Raw genomic sequence first — 17,659 nt, forward strand, 5'->3', positions numbered from 1 at the left:
TGTTTTTCCATTAACACCATGTTTCAAGCCATTTGAAGAGGACAAACTTTTCTTCCTTGTGCGTCAAGGCTGATGATATTCAGCTCCCAAGAATAATAATCTAATAATAATCTTGATAATTGTCACAAGGAGGCTTACATTAACACTGCAATGAAGTTGCTGAGAAAATCCCCGAATCGCCTCACTCCGGCATCTGTTTCGGTACACAGAAGGAGAATTCAGAATGTCCAATTCACCTAACAGCACATTTTTCGGGACTTGTGGGATGAAACCGGAGCATCCGAAGGAAAGATGCGCAGCCACAGGGAGAACGTGCAGACTCTGCACAGTGACCAATTAAGTGACTCTGTCACATCTTGACATTTTGTCTGTAAATTCTCCCCCTCTAATATCCTGTAAAAGGAGTTTACCAAAACCATCTCTATCATTGCAAGATAGAAATTCAGAACAGATTATTCTAGTAACTATGGAACACTGCAAAGGATGTCAATGTCTTTAAGAGAGAGAGAGACCTGGGCCAACCTTTCCAGAGTCTGCACCATCCCTGGAGTCACTTCCTTTCCCTTCAGTTGTGCAAGTCACCAATGTCCTCCCAGACTAAGAGAAAAGGAAAGGGGGAGAAAAGATGTTGCACAGAGGAGGAAGTTTTAGTCTGAAACCTGGTTGTTTGTTCCCTTCCCCCATCTGGACCAATAGGACGGAGGGGTGGGCCTGGAGGACTAAATCAGGCGGCTGGTCCTCCAGCCAATCAGAGTGAATGAGGGGCGAGACGTTTCGCCATTGTTTATTCCCAGCCGCCATCCTCCGTTCGCTGAATAAAGATGGCGATTGTTAACCTGGGCCTGGTACCGGGTGGGAGAAGCCCCGCAGCTGCGAACCAGGAAGTTGCCAATTATTAAATTGCTTTTGCGGAACTGTTTCCAAAGTCTCCCACCCACCTCGCCGCTGTCCTTCGATATGTCCGGGACGAACAGGCCCAATGTGCATGATCCAAACAATTCGACAACAGCGCTTGCGCACTCGTGTCCCAGCCCAGAAGCAGTGATGCGCATGTCCAAGGGAGGGATGAAGCTGCGCATGTGCAGGTATTAGCCCACCCCTGATCTTTCTGCTGAGGTCTTGACCAGTGGGAAAAGTTGGAGGTCCAGAAGGACTCTGGTCCTCCAGCCAATCAGCGTGGACGTTGTGTGAATGCGAATGTGTCACAGAAACTGAAACATCCTCCTGTCTCCAACATCTGTGAGTAAAACACTTTCCTTTCTCCCCCTTTCCGTTTATTTTCTCATTCTGACCTTTAATTGGTGACTTGCAGCAACTGAAGGGAAAGGAAGTGAATCCAGGGAGGGTGCAGACTCTGCAAAGCTTGGCCCAGGTCTCTCTCTCTCTCTTAAAGACATTGACATCCTTTGCTCCCTCAGCTTGACACATTTATTTGTTGGGCTAAAAGGATGATCTCTTTGCTAATGTTCAATGAAAGGGCTGATTTCCCCAGGAGATAGAATAGAACAGAACCATTGAATTCCTACAGTGCAGAAGGAGGCCATTTGGCCCATCGAGTGTGCACGGACCCAATGAAGAGCACCCTACCTAAACCTACCCCCCCGCCCTATCTCCTTAAACCCAGAACCTTACCTAGGGGACAGTAAATCAATATTGGACGGAGATATGTCCAGTGTTATATTGTACAAATGAGATATTTATGGTTGTGTAATAAAATATATTTATTATTTCGTCTTGTAATATAGTACTGTAGCTGCGTTATATATTTCCAGTTATAGAGTAATTGAAGAAGTCCATTGCACACCTCGAGTCGATGCCAACTCTGTCAAGCAATTCTGTCAGTCTCGAGTGGGCCCCATTCTGCAACCTTGTATCGACCATCCAATTTAATTGGGAAATTATTGATCGTCTTTGCTTGACTATCCTCATAGGCAACAACTTCAAAGTCGTGATCAATGACAATCCCTGTATCTCAACCAGCTGAAACAATTCTATACATTAATCATTTTAGTCCAGTAATATAGACATATATCTGTCTGGCTAGCCTGCGCAAAGATTTTCGGGTCTCTGTGTCCAGGATAGGAAGCAGGGATCTGTCAATCAGCCTGAATCAGCACCTTCAAGAGAACTGGAAGGGTGAATATTAGATACAGGAGAGTGAGAATGGAGGGAGTGTGTGTGGGATGGTGATTTATGAGAGAGGAAAGAATCTTCAGCAGAAACTAGAATTGTCTGTTCTAAATTTCTATCCTGTACTGACAGTGAATTAATTTTGAAAACTCCTTTTACAGGATATTAGACGAGAATTTCCAAACACAAATATCATCTCCTGACAGTGTCACTCAATTAATCGGGAACGGAATATTTGAACCTAGAAGGAAGAATATTTGTCAGTTCTGCCTGTCTCAAAAGATTTGTGTGTTTGGAAAAGCACTGAGTCACAGGAACCCAAGTGAGAGTGTTCCAGTGCACTGACTGTGGAAAGAGCTTTAACCAGTTACACAGCGTGAAAAATCACCGCACCATTCACAGTTGAGAGAGACCGTACCCATGTTTTGTTTGAGACTTCAACTGATTGTCTAACCTGGTGAGACATCAGGGCACCCGAACATGGCGAAACAGTGGAAATGTGGGGATTGCGGGAAGGGATTCAGATCCCCATCTGTGCTGGAAATTCATCGACACAGTCACACTGATGAGAGGCCGTTCGCCTGCTCCAGATGTGGGAAGGGATTTAAATCCCTATCTAACCTGGAAACACATCAACGTGTTCATACTGGGGAGAGGCCGTTCACCTGCTCCACCTGTGGGAAAGGATTCAGTACATCTTCCAATCTGCAGACACATCAGCGAGTTCACACTGGGGAGAGGCCATTCACCTGCTCTCAGTGTGGGCAAGGATTCAGTGTTTCATTCACCCTCCGGAAACACCAGCGAGTTCACACGGGGGAGAGGCCATTCGCCTGTTCAGAGTGTGGGAAGGGATTCACTCAGTCATCCAGCCTGCTGAGACACCATCGACTTCACACTGGAGAGAGACCGTTCATCTGTTCTCAGTGTGGGAAGGGATTCACTGATTCATCTAACCTGCTCACACACCAGCGATTTCACACTGGGGAAAGGCCATTCACCTGCTCTGAGTGTGGGAAGAGTTTCACTCAGGTATCTGACCTGCGAACACACCAGCGAATCCACACTGGGGAGAAGCCTTTTAGTTGCTTTGAATGTGGGAAGCAATTCCTTGATTCATCCCACTTGCTGAGGCACCAGCGAGTTCACACTGGGGAGAGACCATTCACCTGCTCTGAATGTGGGAAGGGCTTCACTCAGTTATCCCACCTGCTGTCACACCAGCGAGTTCACAAGTGATGACAGGGGTTGGATTCTGCTGTTCCTGCTGCTGTTAATCACATCTAGGACTGCAACTTGTTCATTCTGATAGTTGGCGACAAGTCAAAAATGTTGGCTCCGTGATTTATTTAACATCCCCTTGAGAGAGCAGATGGATTCTCTGCTTGACAACGCATTCATAAGACCATCTGACAGTGCAGCACTCCCTCGGTGATGGCACTCAGACAATTGGTTTTGATTTTTCTCCTCGGGTCCCCGGACTGGGATTTGAACCCACAACCTTCTGACGCCAAAGTCAGAGAGCGACCCACTGAGCCACGGCTGACACTATAGACATACAGAGTTAGGAAGGGAAGGTTACTCTTTGAAACCCCCACCCTTTGCCTCCAGTGCCTAAATCTCATAATAAACACCCCAGTATAAATAATATGTATTTGACTGACAAATGTGATGTGTTCTAAGATTGTTATATTGTACAACTGTTTTTAATTTTGATTAAAATGGAGGAATTAAAGGGGAGTCACGTGACCTTCTCTGAATTTTGCTGCTATCAAACCTGAAGTGGCCTGATTGGTTCATGATTAAAGGGAGCCTCAGGTTATTTGACTGGGAAGACTGTGTCGACAAGCGGAAAGGCTGCTCTGCTGAAAGTGGTTCGACTTTTGGTTTCCAATGTCCCAGGAAAGTGTTGAGAATATTAGAATTTGAAAATGGTGGGCAGCACGGTGGCGCAGTGGTTAGCCCTGCTGCCTCACGGCGCCGAGGTACCAGGTTCCATCCTGGCTCTGGGCCACTGTCCGTGTGGAGTTTGCACATTCTCCCCGTGTTTGCGTGGGTTTCACCCCCACAGCCCAAAGATGTGCAGGGTAGGTGGATTGAACATGCTACATTGCCCCTTACTTTGAAAAAAAAAATTGGGTACTCTAAATTTATGTTTAAAAAAAAAAAAAAAGAATTTTAAAATGGCTTTACTTTAATTGTATATTTAATTTCAAGATAGAATGAAGTTTGGAGTCTAAATGATATCTAATCAGCATGTCTACCTGGATATAAGGCCCACCTATAAGAACTAGGAGCAGGAGTAGGACACCTGGCCCCTCGAGCCAGCTCTGCTATTCAATGAGATTATGCCTGGAAACTGACACAAAATACATGTTCAATGCCTCAGCCATTTCCTCATTTCCCATTGTTAAATCCCCCTTCTCATCCTCTAAAAGACCAATGCTTACCTTAGCTACTCTTTTTGTTTTCTATATTTGGAGAAACGTTGCTGTCTGTTTTTATATTCTGAGCTGGTTTACTCTCCTAATCTATCTTACTTTTCTTTATAGCTTTTTTCATGGATTTCTGTTGACCGTTAAAGATTTCCCAGTCCGCTAGTTTCCCACTAATCTTTACCACTTTGTATGCCTTTTCTTTCAATTTGATACCCTCCTTTATTTCCTTAAATATCCATGGCTGATTTTCCTTTTTCCTACAGCCCTTCCGTTTCACTGGTATATATTTTTTCTGAGCACTGTGAAAAATCTCTTTGAAAGTCCTCCACTGTTCCTCAATTGTCCCACCACAAAGTCTTTGCTCCCAGTCTACCTTAGCCAACTCCTCCCTCATCACATTGTAGTTTCCTTTGTTTAAGCATAAAACACTGATTTTTGACTTTACCTTCTCATACTCCATCTGTATTTTAAATTCAACCATACTATGATCACTCCTTCCGAGAGGATCCCTAACTATGAGATCATTAATCAATCCTGTCTCATTACACAGGACCAGATCTAGGATACCTTGCTCTCTCGTAGGTTCCATTACATACTGTTCGAGAAAATTATCGCGGATACATTCGGTGAACTCCTCCTCAAGGCTGCCCCGGACGACTGGTTTGACCAATCGACATGTAGATTAAAATCCCCCATGATAATTGTCGTCCCATTTTTACATGCATTGGTTATTTCTTTGTTTATTGCCCATCCCACTGTGATGTTATTATTTGGTGGCCTATAGACTACGCCTATCAGTGAACGTTTCTCCTTACTATTCGCCTTACTCCTTACTATGGGCGGCATGGTGGCACAGTGGTTAGCACTATTGCTTCACAGCACCAGCGTCCCAGGTTCAATTCCCGCTTGGGTCACTGTCTGTGCGGAGTCTGCACGTTCTCTCTGTGGTCTGCATAAGTTTCCTCCGGATGCTCCTGTTTCCTCCCACAAGTTCCAAAAGACGTGCTGTTGGGTGAATTGGACATTCTGAATTCTCCCTCTGTGTACCCGAACAGGCGCCAGTGTGCGGCGACTAGGGAATTTTCACAGTAACTTTGTTGCGGTGTTAATGTAAGCCTACTTGTGACAATAATAAAGATTATTATTTTCTAATTTCTATCCAAATGGATTCAACCTTCTTCTCTATATCATCTCTCACTGCCACCCTGATTCCATCCTTACATATCAGAGCTACACCTTACCTTCCTGTCTGTCCTTCCGAATAGTCGGGGACCACACCGAGGCTCCCGTCTTTCCCCTATGCCGTCTCCACTGCCCCCAAATTTTCAGAGTAGCCACCACCACCGGGCTTCTGGTGTATTTCTTCAGTGAGAACGGCAACAGCGCCGTCACCATAGCTTGTAGGCTGGTCCCCCTGCAGGACGCCCTCTCCAATCTCTTCCACGCCGCTCCCTCCTCTTCTCCCATCCACTTACATACCATTGAGATATTGGCGGCCCAGTAGTACTCACTTAGGCTCGGTAGTGCCAGCCCCCCCCCCCTATCCCTACTACGCTGCAAAAATCCCTTCCACACTCTCGGGGTCTTCCCGGCCCACACAAAACTCATGATACTCTTCTCAATCCTTTTGAAAAAAGCCTTCGTGATCACCACCGGGAGGCACTGAAACACAAAGAGGAATCTCGGGAGGACCACCATTTTAACCGCCTGCACCCTCCCTGCCAGTGACAGGGATACCATGTCCCATCTCTTGAAGTCCTCCTCCATCTGTTCCACCAACCGCGTTAAATTTAACCTATGCAATGTACCCCAATTCTTGGCTATCTGGATCCCCAAGTAGCGAAAGTCCCTTGTTACCTTTCTCAGCGGTAAGTCCTCTATTTCTCTGCTCTGCTCCCCTGGATGCACCACAAACAACTCACTTTTCCCCATGTTCAGTTTATATCCTGAAAATTCTCCAAACTCCCCAAGTATCCACATTATCTCTGGCATCCCCTCCGCCGGGTCCGCCACATACAACAACAAATCGTCCGCATACAGAGATACCCGGTGTTCTTCTCCTCCCCTGAGTACTCCCCTCCACTTCCTGGAACCCCTCAATGCTATTGCCAGGGGCTCTATCGCCAGTGCAAACAATAATGGGGACAGAGGACATCCCTGCCTCGTCCCTCTATGGAGCCGAAAATACGCAGACCCCCGTCATTCGTGACCACGCTCGCCATCGGGGCCCTATACAGCAGCTGTATCCATCTAATATACTCATCTCCAAAGCCAAATCTCCTCAACACCTCCCACAAATAATCCCACTCCACTCTATCAAATGCTTTCTCGGCATCCATCGCCACCACTATCTCCGCTTCCCCCTCTGGTGGGGGCATCATCATTACCCCTAGCAGCCTCCGTATATTTGTATTCAGCTGTCTCCCCTTCACAAACCCAGTTTGGTCCTCATGGACCACCCCCAGGACACAATCCTCTATCCTCATTGCCATTACCTTGGCCAGAATCTTAGCGTCTACGTTCAGGAGGAAAATAGGCCTATAGGACCCGCATTGCAGCGGGTCTTTTTCCTTCTTTAGGAGAAGCGATATTGTTGCCTCTGACATAGTCGGGGGCAGCTGTCCCCTTTCCCTCGCCTCATTAAAAGTTCTCATCAGTAGCGGGGCGAGCAAGTCCACATATTTCCTGTAAAATTCAACTGGGAATCCATCCGGTCCTGGGGCCTTCCCCGCCTTCCTGCTCCTAATTCCTTTCACTACTTCCTCCATTTCGATCTGTGCTCCCAGTCCCACCCTCTCCTGCTCCTCCACCTTAGGAAATTCCAGCTAGTCCAGAAAACACATCATTCTCTCCTTCCCATCCGGGGGCTGAGCTTCATATAATCTTTCATAGACTGCCTTGAACACTCCATTCACTCTCTCCGCTCCCCGCTCCATCTCTCCCTCCTCATCCCTCACTCCCCCTATTTCCCTCGCTGCTCCCCTTTTCCTCAATTGGTGGGCCAGCAACCTGCTCGCCTTCTCCCCATATTCGTAATGTACACCCTGTGCCTTCCTCCACTGTGCCTCTGCAGTACCCGTTGTCAGCAAATCAAATTCTACGTGTAGTCTTTGCCTTTCCCTGTACAGTCCCTCCTCCGGCGCCTCCGCATATTGCCTGTCCACCCTCAGAAGTTCTTGCAGCAACCGCTCCCGTTCCCTACTCTCCTGCTTTCCTTCATGTGCCCTGATTGATATCAGCTCCCCTCTAACCACTGCCTTCAGCGCCTCCCAGACCACTCCCACCTGGACCTCCCCATTATCATTGAGTTCCAAGTACTTTTCAATACACCCTCTCACCCTTAGACACACCCCCTCATCCGCCATTAGTCCCATGTCCATTCTCCAGGGTGGACGCCGTTCTTTTTCCTCCCCTACCTCCAAGTCCACCCAGTGTGGAGTGTGATCCGAAATAGCTATCGCCGTATACTCCGTCCCCCCTCACCTTCGGGATCAACGCCCTTCCCAAAACAAAAAAGTCTATTCGCGAATAAACTTTGTGGACATAGGAGAAAAACGAAAACTCCTTGCTCCTAGGTCTGCTAAATCTCCATGGGTCTACTCCTCCCATCTGCTCCATAAGGTCTTTAAGCACCTTGGCTGCTGCCGGCCTCCTTCCAGTCCTGGACCTCGATCTGTCCAGCCCTGGTTCCAGCACCGTGTTAAAATCTCCACCCATTACCAACTTCCCCACCTCTAGGTCCGGGATACGTCCTAACATACGCCTCATAAAGTTGGCATCATCCCAGTTCGGGGCATATACGTTCACCAAGACCACCGCCTCCCCCTGTAATTTGCCACTCACCATCACGTATCTGCCCCCACTATCCGCCACTATGGTCTTTGCCTCAAACATTACCCGCTTCCCCACTAGTATAGCCACCCCCCTGTTTTTCGCATCTAGCACCGAATGAAACACCTGCCCCACCCATCCTTTGCGTAGTCTAACCTGGCCTATCAGTTTCAAATGCGTCTCCTGTAACATAACCACATCTGCCTTAAGTTTCTTAAGGTGTGCGAGTACCCGTGCCCTCTTTATCGGCCCGTTCAGCCCTCTCACATTCCACGTGATCAGCCGGGTTGGGGGGCTCTTTACCCCCCCACCCCCTTGTCGATTAGCCATCCCCTTTTATCCAGCTCCTCACCTGGTTCCCACGCAGCTGTGTCCCCCCCTAGGCGGTGCCCTCCCGCCCCGCCCACCCCACCCCATATCAGCTCCTCCTTCTCCCCAGCAGCAGCAACCCAGTAAATCCCCCCTCCCACCCCCCCCCCCCCCCCCGGCTACATCCCCCACTAGCGTAGTTACACCCCCCATGTTGCTCCCAGAAGTCAGCAAACTCTGGCCGACCTCGGCTCGCACCGTGCGATGCCCCCTCCTTCCTGCTTCCCTATTCCCGCCATAATTATCATAGCGCGGGAACAAAGCCCGCGCTTCCCTTTTGGCCCCGCCCCCAATGGCCTACGCCCCAGCTCCTCCACCTCCCTTCCTCCCTCCCCCACAACCTGTGGAAGAGAGAAGAGTTACCGGGTCGCAGGATTAACAACATAAAAATCATCTCTCCCCCCTTTTTCCCCCCTCTACGCCCCCCATATTCGCCCCACCACTTTGTCTCAAACGTTCTTTTTTAATAACCCGCTTATTCCAATTTCTCTTCAACAATAAAAGTCCACGCCTCATCCGCCGTTTCAAAGTAGTGGTGCTTCCCTTGATATGTGACCCACAGTCTTGCCGGCTGCAGCATTCCAAATTTAATCTTCTTTTTATGAAGCACCGCCTTGGCCCGATTAAAGCTCGCCCTCCTTCTCGCCACCTCCGCACTCCAGTCTTGATATACGCGGATCACCACGTTCTCCCACCTACTGCTCCGAGTTTTCTTTGCCCATCTGAGGACCATCTCTCTGTCCTTGAAACGGAGGAATCTCACCACTATGGCTCTGGGAATTTCTCCTGCTCTCGGTCCTCGCACCATCACTCGGTATGCTCCCTCCACCTCCAACGGACCCGCCGGGGCCTCCGCTCCCATTAACGAGTGCAGCATCGTGCTCACATATGCCCGGACGTCCGCCCCTTCTGCACCTTCAGGAAGACCAAGAATCCTTAAATTCTTCCTCCTCGCATTATTCTCCAGCACCTCCAGCCTTTCCTCACATCGTTTATGGTGTGCCTCGTGCATCTCCGTCTTCACCACCAGGCCCTGTATATCGTCCTCGTTCTCGGCAGCCTTTGCCTTCACGACCCGAAGGTCCCGCTCCTGGGTCTTTTGCATCTTTTAGCCCTTCAATCGCCTGTAATATCGGGGCCAACAGCTCCTTCTTCATCTCCTTTTTAAGCTCTTCCACGCAGCGTTTCAAAAACTCGTGTTGTTCAGGGCCCCATATTAAACTGCCACCTTCCGACGCCATCTTGGTTTTTGCTTGCCTTCCTTGCCGCTGCTCTCGAGGATCCACCGCAATCCGGCCACTTTCCTTTCCCCATCCGTATCCAGGGGGGATTCCCTTCTGGTTTACCGCACAGTACTTTTAGCCGTTAAAATTGCCGTTGGGGCTCTTATTAAGAGCCCAAAAGTCCGTTCCACCGGGAGCTGCCGAAACGTGCGACTTAGCTGGTCATCACCGCACCCGGAAGTCTTCAAGCTGGTTATTGATGTCCCTCACCCTAGCACCGGTCAGGCAACATACCATGTGGGGCTCTCAATCCTGCTTTCAAAGGATGCTTTCTATCCCGTAATTATAGAATTCCCTACAACTACCACTTGTCTTTATGCTGCCCCTACTTGAATGGTATGTGCTTTGTAACTCCATAATTAATCTATTCTGTCACTCCCTTTACTTGGCCCTTCATTATATCACTATGGTATGTGTAGTTTGAAGAATTATTGAATTAAACTCGACCAAGTACTTTGTATGCTTAAGTAACTAGACAGGCGGCATGGTGGTACAGTGGTTAGCACTGCTGCCTCACGGCGCTGAAGACCCAGGACCAATTCTGACCCCGGGTCACTGCCTGTGTGGAGTTTGCACATTCTCCCCGTGTCTGCGTGGGTTTCATCCCCACAACCCAAAGATGTGAAGGTTAGGTGGATTGGCCATGCTAAATTGCCCCTTAATTGGACAAAAATAATCGGGTACTCTTAAATTTAAAAAAACAACTAACCAGTGAACCCTTGATTTCTGCTTAATACACAGGGGTGAGTGTGTCTGAGAAGTATCCAATTGAAAAACCGTTTCCATAATTTTCATTGCTACAGCGAGATATATTGTTTTGACAGTGACAGCTAGGTTGTGGAATTAATTGGATAGATCTTCCATAGACCTGGCACAGACATGATAGCCAAGTAACTTCCATCTATGCTGCCTCATTCTATAATGCAGTGAATTATTTTTATTTTGTCACAGGGTGTGGGAATCTCTGGCCAGGCCAGTTTTTTAAATTGTCAATCCCTAATTGCCCTTGAGAAGATGCTGTCAAGCTACCTTCTTGAACCACTGCAGTGTATGTGGTGAAGGTACAAGCTCAGACTGTTAGGATGGGAGTGCCAGGATTTTGACCCAGCGACAGGGAAGGAACTTGGTGTGTGGCTTGGAGTTAAATTGCAAGTCCAATGTGTTTCCCGCCCTTGTCCTTCTACCTGAGGAAGGAGCAGTGCTCCAAAAGCTAGTGATTTGAAACAAACGTGTTTAGCCTGGTGTTGTGAGACTTCTTACTGTGCTCACCCCAGTCCAACACCGGCATCTCCACATCTTGTCCTTCCAGGTAGTGGAGGTGGTGACTTTGGGAGGTGCTTTGAAAAAATATTCAGTTTCAAGGAATAAGGAGAGGAACCAGTTATTCTGATATTGAATGCAGCGAGACTCATTACTTTACGGTGAAGGGGAGCCGAGGGAAACCTTTAAAAGCTCAATGTTCTCTCTTAGGAGAGCAGCCATTTAAACCACATTGGTAAATAGAAGATAGCAGAATTATTTCAATTAGGTAACATTTTCTACTCCCGTTTTGGGGTTTCAATGGTGCTGTTATTACCCAGCATCCCCGGCGTATGTGAATGTGCCCTATTCAGCCCACTGGAGCCCTATGCGCAGGCGCAGTGCGAGGCTTTATCGACAGCATGCGCAGTGTCACTTTGCTCGGAACCCTGCGGATGCAGTAGATCGATTTTTCGGTAGGTGAGAGTCGGTGTGGCAGAGGGAGGAATGGAGACGGAGTCCGGGTGGGGAGGGAGCAGAGGCTTTATAAAATACTCGCTCAGGCTGCAAGACCCGGAAGAAACCTGCAGATCCCGTACTTTCTACGCCAGGGCTTTGTTCCCGGGAACAGGCCCGAGTTAGCGCACGCCATCTTGTTTCGGTGGGCAGCAATGCGCACGCGCGGATTTGCGGGTAGAGTGGGCGGGGCTTCAGGGGGCCAGCGACCCGGATGATGACAACGCTCAAAACGAAACGGCTGGAAAGAGACAGCTGGAGAACATTCCACTGCCCAGATTGGCCTTTCACTGCCTTTATTGGTTGGCCTTTGGCTTCCCGGATTGGTTGCCCAGAAGGTTCAAATTAAAGCAAAATACTGCAGATGTTGGTAATAGGACATAGAACATACAGTGCAGAAGGAGGCCATTCGGCCCATCGAGTCTGCACTGACCCACTTAAACCCTCACTTCCACCCTGTCCCCGTACCCCAATGACCCCTCCTAACCTTTTTTAGTCACTAAGGGCAACTTATCATTGCCAATCCACCTAACCTGAACGTCTTTGGACGGTCGGAGGAAACCCATGCAGATACGGGGAGAACGTGCAGACTCCGCACAGTGAACCAGCAGGGAATTGAACCTGGGACCCTGGCGCTGTGAAGCCACAGTGCTATCCACTTGTGCTACTATGCTGCCCTAATGTGAAATAAAAACATAAAATGCTGGATAAACTCAGCAGGGCTGGCATCATCTGTGGAGAGAAACAGTTAATGTTTTGGATCTAAATAATAGCCACAGGGAATGGGGAACAAAGATTGGGGAAAGTAGATTGTGAGCGCGCAGGAGCAGTTGGAGTGAGCGGGGGAGCACTTCTGAAGAGAGGAACCTCTGAGTGAGAAGGGGAGGGGGTTTGAAGGGCTTCTGAGTGAGTGGTGAGGAAGTTTGATGAGAGGGACTTCTGACTGTGCAAAGGTAGTTAGGGTTAGGGAGGTAGGCTTCAGGGGAGTGGAGCTAGACAGAGGTTTAGTGTTTATATGTTGGGTACCAGCATGGAGTGTCTGGGAACGGCATGAGGTCCGATGGAGCTGTTTGCACACTGTTGGCAGGTAGAATAGGCAGAGTGTAAGTCAAATATTTATATCTGGAATGTTACAAGAGTATATTTTTGTTTTTGGACAACTCTTTGGCCTCCTCCACCATGTAAATGGTATCCACTTGGCACCCCTAAAACGCACATGGCTCCAGTTTCCACAATCCTTCCACAGTCCAGTCTCAAGAGATTTTTCCCATTTCCCCCTGTCAACGGTTTCGTCATTAAGACCTCCCACCATCTACCCCACCTCGCAAGGCAGTGGCAGGCATTCAAGCAGTAAAGAAGGCAAATGGTATGTTGGTCTTCATAGCGAGAGGATTCGAGTGTAGGAATAGAGATGTTTTACTGCAATTGTATACGGCATTGGTGAGCCCACACTTGGAGTATTGTGTGCAGTTTTGGTATCCTTATCTGAGGAAGGATGTTCTTGCTATGGAGGGAGAGCAGCGGAGGTTTACCAGGCCGATTCCTGGGATGGCGGGATTTTCATATGAGTAGAGAATAAGTCAGTTAGGATTATATTAATTGGAGTTTAGAAGAGTGAGAGGGGATCTCATAGAAACTTAGAAAATTCTAACAGGATTAGACAGGATAGATTCAGAATGTTCCCGATGGTGGGGGAGACCGAACTAGGGTTTATAATTTGAGGATAAGGGGTAAACCTATTAGGACTGAGATGAGAAATTTCTTCACCCATGCAGTGGTGAATCTGTGGAATTCGCTACTACAGAAAATAGTTGAGGCCAAAACGTTGTGAAATTTTGAGAAAAGAATGAGATAGAGCTCTTGGGGCGGAAGGGATATGGGTGGGGGGGTGGGGGGGGGGGGGTGGGAGGGAAGGTGGGATCAGGGTATTGAACTTGATGATCAGCCATGATGATAATGAAGGGTCGAGCAGGCTTTAAGGGCCGAATGGCTTCCTCCTGCATCTATTTTCTATGTTTCTCCATTGGAGTTTGTCACTCCAGGTGCTGGATAAATAGGTATTAGTGTGAATACGCACACAAGCAGCAGAGTTTGGTGTGACCTTATGTGGAGTTGAATCTGAGAGGCTGGCAAGGGGAACATTAGAGTAGTTAAGGTTTGAGGTGACAAAGGAATGAATGAATTTCAGCAGCTGATGGGATGAGGCAGCAGCAAATCGGGACAATGTTACTGAGGTGGAAATAGACAATGTTAGTGCTGTGTAGTCAGTAACTCAATTTGGGATGAAATTTGACAACCAGATTATGAACAGACTGGTTCAGCCTCAGAGTTGCAATCGAGAGAATAACTAGGGAGTGGGGTTTGTAACAGAAACGGAAGTTGATTGCTTTCCTCTTCCCAATGTTTAAATGGAGGGCATTTCTGCTTATCCAGTACTGAGTCAGACAATTCGGGAAGTTTTCTGACTTGGAGGGACACTTGGAGATGATAGCATTCACATAATCTCCAGGTGAAGGGTTTTGGATGTAACATGAAAGCTCTGGTCGAGTTTAAGATATATAAAATCCACTCCCTCAAGTCTTCCCCCTCCCTGGGGCAGCACGGTGGCACAATGGTTAGCATTGCTGCCTCACGGCGCTGAGGTCCCAGACTCAATTCCGGCTCTGGGTCACCGTCCATGTGGAGTTTGCACGTTCTCCCCGTGTTTGTGTGGGTTTCGCCCCCACCACCCAAAAATCTGCAGGGTAGGTGGATTGGCCACGCTAAATTGCCCCTTAATTGGAAAAAATGAATTGGGTACTCTAAATTTATATTTTAAAAAAGTCTTCCCCCTCCCACTCCCCCCCCCCCCCCCCCCCCCCCCCAGAGTCTTGTCTCGGCCCAGACCAGGTGGCAGCTTCCCTTCCCTGAGGACATTAGTGAACCAGTTGTGTTTTTATAACAATCCACCAGTTTTCGTGGTCACCTTTCCTAGTGCCGGCCCCACAAATGACCAGATTCATTCAGCTCAATTTCACAACCTGCCTTTCTGTTTTTGTGGGTTCTCTCTCACTCCCTTTTTTTCTGTTTTAAATCCATTTGACAGGGTGTTCGAAGGGGAGGATTTGCAGTCGGGAAACTTGAACTCACATCAGGATCTGACAGAGTCGCCCAATTCATCGTAAAGTCAGTATCATCAGATTTTTAACATGGAAGGAAAAAGCACCGTTAACAATGGGGAGAAACCGTACACGTGCTCTGAGTGTGGACAAGGCTACAGGCGATTTTCTGGCCTGTTGAAACACAAGCACATTCACACTGGAGAGAGACCATATAAATGTGGAGATTGTGGGAAGGTATTCAGATACCCATCTGAACTGCAAGCTCATCGGCGCAATCACACTGGGGAGAGGCAGTTCAACTGTCCCGTGTGTGGGAAGGGATTCACTCAGTCATCCACTCTGGTGACACATCAGCGAATTCACACTGGGGAGAGGCCATTTATCTGCTCTGAATGTGGAAAGCGATTCACTCATTCATACAACCTGCTGAACCACCAGAGAGTTCACAGCGGGGAGAGGCCGTTCCTCTGCTCTGACTGTGGGATGGGATTCACTCATTCATCCAACCTGCTGACACACCAGCGGGTTCACACTGGGGAGAAGCCGTTCACCTGCTCCGAGTGTGCAAAAAGATTCACTCGTTTATCCAACCTGCGGAAACACCAACGCAGTCACACTGCGGAGAAACCGTTCACCTGCTCCGAGTGTGGGGAAGGATTCACTCATTTATCCAAACTGCGGAAACACCAGCGCAGTCACACTGATAACCTGTTTAAACACTCACCTCCAGGGAGTGCTGTAGAGGTTCGGGAGAACTGATATCCCATCCACGTGTTCACACTGACAAGCGACCGTTCAGGTGCTCTCATACGGGACTGGGTTCAGGCGATCACCTCAACTCACCAGTGTGCTGATGCTGGAGAGAGGCTGTTCACCTGCTCAGTGTGGGAAGGGATTGATTGTTTGTCCAGCCTGTTAATACATCAGCGAGTTCACATGTAATTACTGTGATTGGATTCTGCAGTGGATAACATCCAGGACGCAATTGTGTTCATTGGGTCTGTTTCTGCTGATGCTAATATACTCCTGCTCAATTAGGGGTTAATATTCTGGATAAAGGATAAATAAATCAGCTTTATATTAAACATAGTGTGACATGTCTTTTTAATGTCTCCAACATAAGTTTGAAGTGCTGTCCCTCTCCTGTCTCCTCCATCTTCACCTCCAGGTGTGAGGAGCTCGTGGTGCTTCTTTGTCACTGAGACTGAGACAATCGATCAGCTGCCTCCCTCCCTCCCACTAACCCACCGGCTCAAACTGTCTCGAAACGTCATCCTTCCCTGAGCCTTGACCTCCCACCTTTCTTTAGATTTTCTCCTATCTCTCCTCTTGCCCTCTGAGCTCACCTTGTCCACGAGACCCACCTCCTGCTCCCTTGACCGTATCCTCACTAAGTTACTGAGCAGACATGTTCCCCATGTGAGCTGATTGTTTTCACTGTTCCCTCACTTCCTATCTCACTCTGCAAACTGCTAACATCACCCTCTCCATGAAGAACCAGCCCTTGATCCCACCCTCTCCAACCTCCCCATCTTCAACCTCCCTTTCCTCTCCAAAATCATTAAATGTCTTGGAAATTGGAGTCCGAGAGAAAGTGTGCATCAAAAAACAACAGCAAAAGTTTCCACAAACTTATAAAAAGGAAAAGAGCAACTGGATTGAGCAAGTAAGACAGAGCATTCACTAAGTCACCCGACCTGCTGATCCACCAGCGAGTTCACACTGGGGTGAGACCATTTACCTGCTGAGTGTGGGAAGGGATTCACTACTGCAATCCAATTGATGAGACACCAGGGAGAGGCCGTTAACCTGCTCTGAGTGTGGGAAGGGATTCGCTCATTTACCCATTGTGTTGAGACACAATGACACCCAAACCAATGAGAGATCCTTTAAATGCTCTGACTGTGGGAATGGGTTTGAAAGTTCTTCGGTACTGATGGAACATCAGTGCACTCACACCAGGAAGTAGCCCTGTGGGAAGGGTTTGTGGGAAGGGATTCACTCGGTCATCCGATCTATTGAAACACCAGTGAATTTTGAGGATACGGGGTGAACCACTGAGGACTGAGATTAGGAGAAAGTTCTTCACACCAGCGAATTCACAAATGATGACAGGGGTTGGACTCTGCTGTTATTGCTGCTGTTAATCACATCCAGGACTGAACCATGTTCATTCTGACACTTGGTGAAGTGGGAGGGTTGGAGGGTTTCTCTCTGCTGGACTGGCCGGTCTCACAACTTTGCTTCCAGTGGGCTGATGCTCTTTGAGACTGAGAGTATTAGGTAACCAAAGGTAGCTTTAAGGGATTTATTTTTGTATGGATAAACATTAGAAAAAAGTTATAGTTTTGTGCCTCGAAGGGAGCTGTAGTTAGATGTTAAAGGCTGTCTGCGTGGGGGTTAGCTTCATCCTGAGATACTGTTGTGTTTAGATAGCTCCACATAAAGGAAATATAATTGATTAACAACTAGAGAGGCCCTGTAAAGTAGCAAACAGCTTTCTTTTGTTCTTTAGTTTATAGCTGAAAGCTAGCAGTAGTTGCAGGCAGTTGGAATCAGATCACAGAGCAGTGAACAGCTCCCAACTCTGCTCGGAGAAGCTGGAGAGAGAAACCAACTCTCTCAGCTTTGCGATAAGAAAAGCTGTACATTGGAGTAATGTGCAGGAAAGATTCAGAGGAAACTCAGGGATAGCTGGGTCTGAAAACCTGGAATGAGAACAGGATTCTGTTCAAGAATCAGACAAAGCTGA

General features: G+C 48.1%; 1 protein-coding gene across 1 annotated transcript; it reads left to right on the forward strand.

The window, feature by feature from the left end:
- The first annotated feature begins 678 nt into the window (after window positions 1–678).
- LOC140417972 (uncharacterized) lies at window positions 679–15,992 on the forward strand. The gene is made up of 3 exons (XM_072501403.1): window positions 679–1,239; window positions 2,292–3,357; window positions 14,971–15,992. Exons 2-3 carry the CDS (start codon window positions 2,611–2,613, stop codon window positions 15,664–15,666), a joined length of 1,443 nt encoding a protein of 480 aa, XP_072357504.1. The 5' UTR covers window positions 679–1,239; window positions 2,292–2,610; the 3' UTR covers window positions 15,667–15,992.
- Window positions 15,993–17,659: the final 1,667 nt, after the last annotated feature.

This window comes from Scyliorhinus torazame, chromosome 5 (assembly GCF_047496885.1).
Source record: "Scyliorhinus torazame isolate Kashiwa2021f chromosome 5, sScyTor2.1, whole genome shotgun sequence".
NCBI classification, from domain to species: Eukaryota; Metazoa; Chordata; class Chondrichthyes; order Carcharhiniformes; family Scyliorhinidae; genus Scyliorhinus; species Scyliorhinus torazame.